Below are 12544 nucleotides of genomic sequence, written 5' to 3' on the forward strand. Positions count from 1 at the left end.
CACATTCAAATATTAAAGGTAGGAACTCAGAAATTATGCAATCAGCTGCTTGTCTGATTGCTTGAATTTGGAAATAGGTGCTTGAATTATATGTTTATTACCAATATATTCTTTTGTCTTATGGAACTCTTATGGCAGCTATGCACCCTGCTCACAAGATCACTCTATCTCAGTCTCCTTATCCTTCAACCACTAACATAGTGTGTATATTATTTGGTACCTTCTAGGGTTTGGCTATGAACTTATTTTGATAAATTGATAAGGGAAAGTATCTGATTTTAAATACGATAATTGCTACTTGATCCAATGGAGACTTCCTACATTGGCACCTTAAAACTGTCAATGAGACTGAAGAATGTAAGGTAAGCAAAAAGATCTTGACACCGAGACTGAAAAATGTCAAGAGATAGGGAAGTCTAAGAGTGTTGCTACTCTGCTGAATATTAAGGAATAAAGAAACAAGTATTCATTATAATTTTGCCCAAGAAATTGAGTGAAATCAACTTATTTAACTGATTGGGCTTGATTTGATCCTGCCTTGGTTTTCAAGGGCGTCGTCCGCAAATTCATAACTCTTCTTTCTCTTTCTTAATTTTTTGATGTTGTTCTTAATTTGTCATTTGATTTGTTGAAATTTGATTTTGTTTGTGAAAATTTGGGATTAAGGTTTTGGGATCTTTGGGCTTGATTTGATTAGTTTTTTTATCTTGAATGTCAAAATTTGTTGATTTTTGGTTGATTGAGTATTTGAGTTGTTCTATGTAATTTGGGAAGGGAATCTTAGGGTTTGCAGGAAATAAGTATAAGATTTGTGGATGAGTATAAATCTGGTGACTCAAAGACAGAGTGTACATGTTGGAGTTTGATTTGGATTAGTTTTAATCTGATGGCCAAATAATTGCTATCAAAAGATCTCAGCAAGGATCGGTGCAAGGTAGTTGAGAGTTCAAAATTGAGGTAGAGCTTTTATCAAGGGTTCATCATAAGAATCTTTTGAAACTTGTTAGTTGGATTCTGCTTCAACAAAGGAGAACAAACATTTGTTTATGAATTCCGTCCAAATGGTACACTAATGAAAGTCTTTCATGTACCTTTCTTAATTAACCTTTGAACTTCATGCAAGGTACCATGATTACTATTCAGATGCCACTGTTCCATGTCACAAATTTTAGATGTTTATGGAATTTTATTTGATATATGATTCTAAAATTGTCTTTGTCCAATGATAATCCTTTGTAAATTAAATTTTGTCAGATAATCATTTGATGCTCATTTTATATATGTGGTCATCTCTAATGATACAATCATACAATGATTGTTTGGGCAGGAAATTATGCTATTCAAATGGATTGGATAAGAAGGTTGATGGTAACTCTTGGCTTTGCTCGAGGTTTGCAATATCTGCATGAACTTGCTGATCCACTAATCATATACAAGGATGTCAAGTCAAACATCCTTCTTGATGAATGTATGACTGCAAAAGTTGCTGACTTTGGTCTCTTCAAGTTGTTCGGTGATACTGATCAGAAGGTTTATGTTACCACCAAAGTCAAAGGAACAATGGTCAGTTTATGTTACCACCAAAGTCAAAGGAACAATAGCGGTCTTCCTATTAAATTATTCGAAGTACTTTCTACCATGTCTACAAGCATACATAGTCGGTGTTTATAAACCTAAGACATTAGATGGCATTAATAATTAGGATCTGATCCCACTTTCGTCTTCCCACCTGGTTTGAGCAAGGGTCTTAATGAACTAGATATTTTGGCTGGATTTTGTGACATTGTTTTGCCTTGAATGTTGCGCGTGCACATTCTGGCTGCTGGCTGCAGTTGAAGAGTTTCTATCTTTAATGTTAGCTTAATTATATGCCATACATACTGAGAGTGAGTCATTCAAAGTGTTTCGGTAGTGTATTTTCATTTGCCAAATAGCATTTCACTATATAATCCACTAAAATCATCATTTACACACCAATTTACTATGTGTTTGAAATACACTGTTCTGTTCTACAAATCCAAATATTACAACAATTGACATGGGCTTCTTACCTGATATAGAGATATTTGGATCCTGAATATTTCATGAAAAACAAGTTGACTCAAAAAAGCAATATATTTAGCTTTGGGGTGGTTATGTTGAAAATGTTAACAGCGAGACAACTAATAATACAAGATGGAAAGTACATAGTGAAAGGTCAAAGAAGCAATGAACAGAAGTAAAGATTTATATAACCTTCATACAATAATGGACCCATTTCTTCTTAAAAATACAACCACATCGGTGGGTTTGGAGAAATGTGTGGATTTGGAATTGAAGTGTGTACAAGATGAAGAAGGAACTAATAGGCTTACTGTAGGCGTCGCTCGATGTGCGCCTACGTTAAATCATGTTGTGAATATGTTTGGCACTCATAGGAAGTAGGAATTGACATATACGACTAGGGACAAGGAAAGTAGGGAGCCGCCAACAAGTTTTTAAGGAACTTGTAAACTGTTCACAGATCATAAAAGGCAACCACGATAAAGGGACAACAAAGGCAACAACGATTGACCCGTGAAGGTTACACCCCATTCATAATCCATGATATTACTAACTCCGTATGGTTCGGAACCATGAAAGGAGGATTGGGGATGATGGTACGAAGAGAGTCATGGAGTCACATTCGCCCGTATTGGCCTCTACTTGATTCTTATAGTGAAAAGTGATTCCTGCGACCTCAAAGGCTTACAAACAAAATATTCAATTTGCTCCAAACTATTATTATGCTAAATTGGTATAATATTAATGCAACACATAATTCTAAAATATTGTGATCACTTAAATTAACAACAAGATTAAAAAGGAACCTAAACCGGTTGTCCAAATTATCTTATTAGTCGTAATTTTCAATTACATATTCCCTTTAAACATGAAATATTGTGATCAATAAATAATAATAGAATTATCATTAATATTGGAAGCAATTTAATAATAATAGTGTTAGTCAAATCGTATAATAAATTAACCTAATCATGATACTAGCAATATAAAAATAAAATAAGTAATTAAATTAATTAATTACTCACATTCCGCTCGTTCCTTTAAATTGCTACATCATGAATAAACTGTTAGTAACTTCAATAAAAAAATATAAATCAAATGAAAATTAAATTAAATAAATGTATATTTGATTTAGTCCAAACCCTCAGTTATTTATACCTTTCACGCCTTGGTTTAAGGACGAAACCACGGGTTTAGTATAGACTCCTTAGAGTGCTTAAGGAAAGAATGGTGTAATTAGGAATATAGGTTTAAGGCTTAGAATATGAGAGAAAGAGAAGAGAATGATTTTTGGTGTAAAAGAGAGAAAGAGAGAAGGATTTGATGCCCCGAATTGCAGAAAGGAGGGGGGTATTTATAGGGAAAATGAGTAGAGGGAACACACGGAACCCTAAAAAAGGTTGCCGCGACACGGCAAAATGCACCGTGACACGGTACACTTTAGTGTGACACGGGGTAATTTGGTGTGACGTGGGAGTGAAACAAACCTACAGGGGATAAAACGTGTTTAGGTATTACGCAAAGCACGAAGCAATCCCGTGTCTTGGGATGTGCACCGTTACACGGGAAGACATGCCGTGACACGGTGGATTTTTTGCATCTAGATTATTAAGCGCGTGGGAAAGAAACGCGGAAAAGACACGGGAAAGCACCGTGACACGGTGATTTTTCACGGTACCATACCCCGTGCCACGTCATCATCTCCCGTGACGCGGGGAATTTTCGCGTGAAAAGAACGCGAAAACAAGCACAAGAATTCCCGTGTCACGGAGTCAGGCACCGTGAAACGTTGAGAATTCTCGTGTCACGGTACTTGTCCCCGTGCCACGTCACATTTCCCCCGCGACGCGATAGTTTTGTTGCTTGCACGACGATTCCAGTTTTTACGCGTTTTTCAAATTGCGATAACTTTTGATCCGTAACTTGAAATAAGCCATATAGTATATCCATTGGAAAGCTTATCAAGTCTAATTTCCAACCCAATTAGAATCAGGTCAAAATCATTTGTATATTTTAAGATATGACCATTTTTGTAGAAGGATGTTGATTTTGGACTGAGTTTAGTGTTTGGCTCATATTTTCTTCGTTTTAAATCGAAACTGGGCTTATGATATATTTTTGGGCTTATAATCAAAAGTTATAATAATAATTGGATCAAAATTATAAGACCATAAAATCAGTTTCTCTCAGTTTTGCGATGTGGACACGAAAAGTGGAAAACAAGTTATGGTTTAGGGAAATGAGCTAGGAATTGGGTTGTTTTATAAAATGGAAATATGAATTTAAGCACTCCAAGATTAAATACCAGCCTGATCAATAATGGCGGTGAAAGGCTGTTCATCATCGGGTTTGGTTTTGGGGAGACATTTTTAGGTGTCTATACTTACCCACTCTTCTTCTGTGTTTATTTTACTATTTAGGGTTAGGGTAGGAAGGCTCATATACTTAATCTTCTTCAGGATTTTTCATCTAATTCTTATGGATGGAAAATACAATACCTCTTTGATTATGTTCCCTAGACTGTTGTATGAACCAACAATGAATCAATTTCTCTGTTCAATTTTTTTTTCCCTAAAGATTATCTAGTTGAAGTAAATGGCTTCATATTAATTGTATTTGAGAGTGCTTTCTTTGATATTTTGCTGATTATATAATGCAGATGCATAATATATCCTAAAATGATTAATCTAATATTGTTTTGACAAGCTATACAATAGAAGGACACAAAGAGTTGATTGCCAAGTAAAGCAAGCAGCTCAATTATATTTTTATAGCTTTGTCAGTGAAACTATAACCGTTATAGCTGAGCTTATTCTGTAGCCCTTTGATCACTTAAATAAACCAATATGTTTATTGTTGGTGGTTGATTGATTAGAAGACCCGTTATTTTAACCCTTGTATCTATTTGTCATTTTATTGCAGACCATGGAGCTACTCGACCTTTGTGAAAAAGCCGAAATGTAATATGCTTTCTGCATAAACTGTTGTCTATAGATTTTGCCAGCATATTGTAGATTTCACGTTGTATCGGTATTATGTTGTGCCAATTTTTTCAGCGAAGCGCAAGCTTGGAAGATATGTTCAGGCTTGGGTTTATTAATAAAAAATTAGAGAAGGTTTTTTAGTAAAATAAATGTATTTTAAGAGTTTGTGATCCTATAGTTATTTATTGCAGAGGAGTGATTCTAGCTTGTATGATATGATGGCATAATTTCAATGAAAATGATCAATGAGACAAAAAAATCCATGTATTTTTATTTTGTGACTATAAATACTTTAAATGGAATATTGCAATGGGTGAGAGGTGACTGATGTCAATAATAAGAATGATGAGTTACGTTATATAAAGACGAATGTATGTGGATTATTAGAGTTCTTAATTAAGAAAGAATTTGATCATGCTTAAGATTATGTCTTACCTTATCAAGCAAAGTACTTGAAAAGCCTTAATTATGAGTTAAATTAAGAAAGTGAGTAAATATAATTTATGAATTTTTGAACTTATGGTGTATACAAGACTAAATGATATTGTTATGATCGTTTGGGTCATACATCAAATATAAACATAAATCCAAAGAGTTCTCCCAAAGACTAACATAACTGAGCACACGCTGTTTTTTAAAAAGTTTGTGCTCTTTTATGTCATTTTATCTTTGATATTTTTATAAGTTGTGGGTTTCGGATAATATGGAAATGAGGTTGAAATTTTGGAGTTGATTTAGTTTATGAAAACCTATTAGCTACATATAGTCATATGCACTTCCAATTTGAACCCGTGATATGTAAAAGATAATTGGTGAGTTGTATTTCTTTGCATAAAGTTACAACCTATAAATATACAAGCTAATGACTATTTTAAGTACATAATAAATTACAGCTAAGAGAGGGGAGGAAATTAAGGGATATAATTTACACAAGTACGTCAAAGATGACAAATTGCACAAAATTACGGAAGATAGTATGCTGCTAGTGACCATAATTATCTTTGTTAAGTCAAAGATAAGTTTGGAGAATAATATCAAGATAATTTCTTGCTATTATTCTCTTCATGCCCCCGCAAGACCGTCGACAGGTCAGAGAGTCCGATCTTGGTGAGAAGCAAGTCGAGTCGCGGTCTTGAAAGTGGTTTAGTGAGGAATTCTGCTAGTTGATCACCAATTGATACATGAGTCACACGCAAAGCTCCTTTTTGAACTTGTTCTCGAATGAAATAGAATGCAAGGGCCAAATGTTTCATTTTGGAATGAAAAACTGGATTTGCACTTAAATAGGTGGCACTCAAATTATCACAATATATGATTGGGGTGTTTGATATTCGAATGTCCATTTCAGTGAGGAGGTTTTAAACCCACATAATTTCTGCAGTAGTGGAGGCCACAACTCGATATTCGGCATCGGTGGATGATCGAGCCAATGATCTTTGTTTCTTTCAACACCAAGTGATACGATTACGACCAAGAAATACAACATGACCCATAGTAGAGGTGAAATCGTCTTTATCACCGGCACAATCCGCATCGGAGAAAGCATGTAGTATTGGAGGTGAATCTTTGTAAATGTTAACGCCTTTATCAAGTGTCCTGCTTAAATAACAAAGTAGGCGTTTGAGAGCTGCCCAGTGTTCTGTTGTTGGTCGATGCATATATTGGGATATCTTATTAATAGTATATGCAACATCCGGCCTGGTCAAGGTAAGATATAGCTGCCCACCGCAGCTCTATAGTCTTTCGGCTCTTCAATTACTACTCCTGAATTTGCAGTCAGTGTGTGAGTGATGACCATTGGAGTGGGAGATGGTTTGGTTTTTAACATCCCCATTTTCTCTAGTAGATCAGTGACATATCTCTATTGAGTGAGAAATATTCCCGATGGTGTAGGTATTACCTCTACCCCAAGAAAGTATGAGAGTTGGCCCAAATCCTTCAATGAAAATCTATTCGCCAAATTTTTAATAAAATGGTCAAGATAGCTTGCATTTGGACCTATAATAATAATATCATCCACATAAACAATGAGATAAATTGGAGTTGTAGAATGATGTAAAATGAATAAAGAAGTATCCGAGACACATATTTTGAAACCCAATCCAAGTAGGAAATTGGCGAATTCCGTGTACCATGCCCTTGGGGCTTTCTTGAGGCCATAGATAGCCTTCTTTAATTTGAAAATATGAGAGGGATGTTGTGGATCGATGAAACCGGGTGGTTGTGACATATATACTTCCTCTTGTAATGTACCTTGCAAGAAAGCATTATTAATGTCAAGTTGACAAAGACTCCATTGTTGAGAGACCGCAAGGCTAAGGAGAGTAAGAATTGTTGCTGGCTTAACAACTGGACTGAAGGTCTCCGTATAGTTGATGACAGGTCGTTGTTGGAACCCTTTTGCTACTAACCGAGCTTTATAACGCTCAATTGACCCATCGGGTTTGTATTTAATGAGAAATACCCATTTTCACTTTATAATGTTACGAGCAAATGCTGGAGGTACCAAGTCCCAAGTGGCTAGTTTAGTAACCGAGGCAATCTCTTCTTCCATAGATTTCTTCCAAAGTGGGTCTTTAAGAGCTTGTGGTGCTGTTTTTGGTATAATAGGATTTTCCTTAACAATAGCGGGGTTTGCATATTTTGGATTGGGTTTAGTGATGTTTTTTTAGATCGTGTAATGACGTCAGGTGGAGGATTGGGTGGTTTATTGGTATGAGTATGATCTTGGGTAGTGGAAATAGTAGTTGAGGATTCTAAGGTAGGTTGTGATGGATTATGATCAAATTGGGTTGTATGATCTGGACTTACTTGGTGGGGCATGTGTGTTGGGGTTTGTTGTTGTGATATGGTATTGAAGTTGGGTTAGGTTGACGAGGCAGTTGATGGGATGGATCGAGAGTCGATTTGGGGGTCGGTGGGTAGTGAGTTTGTTTGTGAGAAAGTTTGTTGTTCAGTAGAGGAAGTAATAGGAGTGGAAATTGATAAGTTTGGTGAATCTGGCACATGACTGCTTTGTTGAATAATAGGTAATGTGAGAGTGCACCAAGTGTTTGAGCTTGGAATAGGTGGTGAGGGTTCTTGAGAGGATAATCGATTATATGGGAATTCAGATTCCACAAATCGAACATGTCGAGATGTATAAACACGATTAGTGACGGGGTCCAAACAATGATATGCACTTTGAGTTTTAGAGTACCCAATAAAAATACAAGGCTTAGATTTAGGTTCTAATTTATGCTTAGTATATGGTTTAAGCCATGGATAGCACAAACAACCAAAACTCTTTAATTTGAGATAATTGGGCATGATTCCAAATAAACTATGATATGGAGATTTGTTGGACAGAGTAGGAGTAGGGAGCCTATTAATTAAATAAGCAGCCGTGGTAAAAGCATAAGACCAAAAGGTAAGTGGTAATTGAGCACAGGACAATAAAGAGAGACCAGTTTCTACAATGTGACGATGACGTCGTTTAGCAAACCCATTATGTTCCGGTGTGTGAGGAGGAGAAGTGAGATGAGATACACCATCTATCGTTAAGAAAGTGTTTAAATCTTATGAATACTGGCTTAGTGTCTGATTTGTTTTTGAGAGGGTAAAACCAAATGTACTTGGTGTAGTGATCTATAAACACAACATAATATTTGAAGTTATCAAGAGAGTAAACGGGTGAAGTCCATAAATCAGTGTAAACTATGTCAAGAGGGGCATGAGAATGTAAAGTGGATTTATTGAAAGGAAGCTTGTGACTTTTGTTACATTGGCATGCATCACAATTAAAAGAGAAGGAGCTAGTAGAGACATCAAGCTTAAACTCCGAAACAAGACTTTTGAAAACAGGTAATGAAGGATGACCAAGTTTATAATGCCAATCTATCCCATGTGTTTTAATAGTATATAATGCTAGGATATTTGACGTAGATGAAAGTTCACAAACACCATGTCTAGTTGGACCTTTGATAAGATGTGCCCCCGTGAGACTATCCTTAATTAAAAAGCAATTGTGTGAGAACTCAATAACAAGGTTATTGTCATAACATAATTGGGAAACAGAGATAATATTGCGGGTCATGGTGGGTGCACATAGAAAATCAATAAATAAATAGATTTTGAAGTGGTAGAGAGAGTAAGCGAACTAGTATGAGTGACTGGAATGCCAGTGCCATTGCTAATGACAATCTCTTCAGTTCCATTGTAAGGATGCAAAGAGGCTAAGTTTGACATAGTGTCAAGGAGCCACGTTGTGAGAGGTGTGGCGTTTCCGGTACTTGTAATGTGAGCCTGAGGTGGTGTCAACCGACCATTGGAAAGTGAGAAAGAAGCATGAGTTTGCTTTATTTATGTTCGGAGGCTTGTAACGAGAGGGTGTGAAGGTACACCATTGTTGTTAAGGGAAGCCATGAAAGGATATGCTTCTGGTGTGGGAAAACAATTTAAGATTTGGATTAAACCTGCTCCGATACCATGTAAAAGATAATTGGTGAGTTGTATTTCTTTGCATAAAGTCACAACCTATAAATATACAAGCTAATGACTATTTTAAGTACATAATAAATTACAGCTAAGAGAGGGGAGGAAATTAAGGGATATAATTTACACAAGTTAAAGATGACAAATTGCACAAAATTACGGAAGCTAGTATGCTGCTAGTGACCATAATTATCTTTGTTAAGTCAAAGATATGTTTGGAGAATAATATCAAGATAATTTTTGCTCTTATTCTCTTCATGATAGACGTCTAAGCAAAAAAAAAAATCAACATATTTCACAACACCGGGACACACTTACACTATTGCCATATAAACGAATGAAACGATCATACATTAACCCCAAACATAGCTACACTATTGCATTTTTAATAGAGATTTTACCAAACTACCTCACAAGCAACGCGCGTGTGGAGCCACACTAGTAAGGAAAAACTTTTTAACTTCCTCATACTCAGAGGCTGGCTCAACCCAGCAAGGTGTTGGACCAACACAGGGGTAAGGCGGTCATTTTCACGTTAAATGAAAGTATTGTAGTTGTATTGATACTGTTCATATGTATATCTATATGTCGTGGTTGTATTGTGGTTGTATTGACACTGTTCGTATGAAAGTATTGGTTCTTTATGTCGTGGAATGATTGTGATTGGTCCATTTTAGAAGGTTTGGATTGATGACATGGACGGTGGTTCCTTTATCATGTTTATTGGATGTTTGTGGTTAGGGTATTCTGGGACGTTTAGACTGATGACATGGACTATTGGATCGTTGTCTATTTTGGGAGGTTTAGATTTATGACACGGACTATTGGGTATAAGGTTTAGGACATAGGGAAAGGGTAGATATAGTTTAATTTTATTGTCATGTAAACATATATATTGTCATATTTCAATATGTTATTGTCATATTTAACTTGTATTTGTCTAATGAAAATAGAGATCATTAATTGTCATTTGTCATGTAAACATTTATATTGTCAGGTATCTTGGTGTCATTGTCCTACGTATACTGTTTACTGTCTGATTATGTCATCAATAACAAAAAGTCTTGTTGGCATTAATCATAAGTACATAAACTTTGGGATTGAGTTCAATTTCAATTAGGATTGTAATTAGGATTTAACTTTGAATTACATTGTGACTATAATTAGGAATGTTTAACTTGTTTAACTATAATTAGGATTGTTGATTGTTTGACTATATTTAGGAATAATGTATATTGTAGTGTAACATGACTTTCATTTAAGGTTGTTAAATAGATGTCACCTTATATTAGATTCAAATAGGATTTCTAAGGATTGTTAATTGAGAATTGAATTTCAAAGGATTCAATTAGGATTGGTAATTGGGATAAGTTACATTTAGGATTGTAATTAGGATTTTCTTTTCAAATACATTGTTAATAGTTTTTAACTATAATTAGGATTGTTAATTGTCCATTAGCTAGAAATGTTTATAGTGTGGAACTTGACTTTCGTTTAACATTGTTAAATGCATGTTACTTAATATTAGATTCAATTAGGATTGCTAAGGATTATTTGTTAAGATTTGAAATACTTCAAAGGATTTTAAAGGATTCAATTAGGAGAAAGGCCTCTTCTCTTCAGCTCAACATCAGTTTTATCCAATTAGTTAAGTTCACTTCTCAGGAATTCAGTTGAACATAATTGAACTGAACTGAAGCGAATTCAATTAGGATTAAGGAATGTTTATAGTGTGGAACTTTCATTTAACATTGTTAAATTCATGTTTATAGTGTGGAACTTTCATTTAACATTGCTAAGGGTTGTTTGTTAATATTTTAAATACTTTAAAGGTAACGTATTTAGGTTTGGATTTCAAAGGATTTAATCAGGAGTAAGGGCCTCTTCTCTTCAGCTTAACTTCAATTTAAATCCTTACCTTTTGAGTTCTGTTCTCAAGAATTGAGTTGAACTGGCCTGAATTGAATTCAATTAGGATTAAGAATTCAGTATAATTAATGTTGATAACAATGTGATATCAACATTCCAAATGTTGTTCATTCAATTAGGATTAAGAATTCAGTCTAGTAAAAAATCAAATCCAATTAACAATCATAATTGATTAAGAATCCATCTAACAATACTATTCTAAGTTTCCAGCAATTCAAATTAGATATAATTGTAACAGTTATTTACAAAATTGAAAAAATTGTTGTCAAATAGGGTATGAGTTATTGTCATTGTAGCATTAAGTTATTGTCATCCTAGTTATTTACCGTCACCCAAAACAAAACCACCCACCTTCGACTTCCGACAGCCCAGGCTACCCACACAACCTCCGAAAACCCACCTTCAAAACCCACCCATCCTTGATTTTCGACCACCTTACGCCATCCACACAACCCAAAAACCCACCTTCAAAACCCACCCGTCATCGAAAACCTAGAAAACGGCAGGGGTGGTCAGTAAGAAGAAAAATGAAAAAGGGAATAAAGAGGGACAGCAGGTTGATGGGAGGGGCAATGGGCAAGAATTTGGTGGTAGAGGAAGGCCATCAATGTTGGCTTAGAAGAGGAAGTATTGAGGAGAGATAATAAAGCGGGAAAGCAAATAGAATTGGGGAAGATGAACAACGGAATATACATAATGAAACGGGTAGATAATTCTCTTATAGTTATATAGATATACATATGAACAGTGTCAATACAACCACAATACTTTCATTTAACGTGAAAATGACCGCCTTACCCCTGTGTTGGTCCAGCACCTTGCTGGGTTGAGCGAGCCTCCATTTAATATTGATAAAATTGGTGTGTTGGTCCAGCACTTTGCTAGGTTAAGCGTCACCCCTCATACCCCTCCATATTAAACCAAAAAAAAAAAAAAAAAACTCCATCCTTAAGCCTTCTATTGTTCTACTACCCTAGTTTGCTCTGAAATTATCAATCAAATCTCTTCATTATTCTGTTTTCCTAAGAAATCTTTGTACTCTCACTTTGAATTCCACCATTTTTGTTAAAATTTTGTCAGGTTTGCTATACCATAAATTTTCACCTTTTTATTTT

The 12544-nt window shown here is 35.3% G+C and overlaps 1 protein-coding gene across 1 annotated transcript; it reads left to right on the forward strand.

The window, feature by feature from the left end:
• Window positions 1-1311: 1311 nt before the first annotated feature.
• LOC110695198 (probable leucine-rich repeat receptor-like protein kinase At5g49770) lies at window positions 1312-5254 on the forward strand. Its single transcript, XM_021872421.1, has 3 exons — window positions 1312-1563; window positions 5048-5134; window positions 5219-5254. Exons 1-3 carry the CDS (start codon window positions 1312-1314, stop codon window positions 5252-5254), a joined length of 375 nt encoding a protein of 124 aa, XP_021728113.1.
• The last annotated feature ends 7290 nt before the right edge of the window (window positions 5255-12544 follow it).

This window comes from Chenopodium quinoa, unplaced genomic scaffold (assembly GCF_001683475.1).
Source record: "Chenopodium quinoa cultivar QQ74 unplaced genomic scaffold, ASM168347v1, whole genome shotgun sequence".
NCBI lineage: Eukaryota > Viridiplantae > Streptophyta > Magnoliopsida > Caryophyllales > Amaranthaceae > Chenopodium > Chenopodium quinoa.

Coding starts and splice junctions, on each gene's coding strand:
- LOC110695198 (XM_021872421.1), top strand. CDS start 1,312: ATGATTGTTTGGGCAGGAAATTATGCTATTCAAATGGATTGGATAAGA. Junction 1,564..5,047: donor CCAAAGTCAAAGGAACAATG/GTCAGTTTATGT, acceptor AGATTTTGCCAG/CATATTGTAGATTTCACGTT. Junction 5,135..5,218: donor GAAGATATGTTCAGGCTTGG/GTTTATTAATAA, acceptor TATTTATTGCAG/AGGAGTGATTCTAGCTTGTA.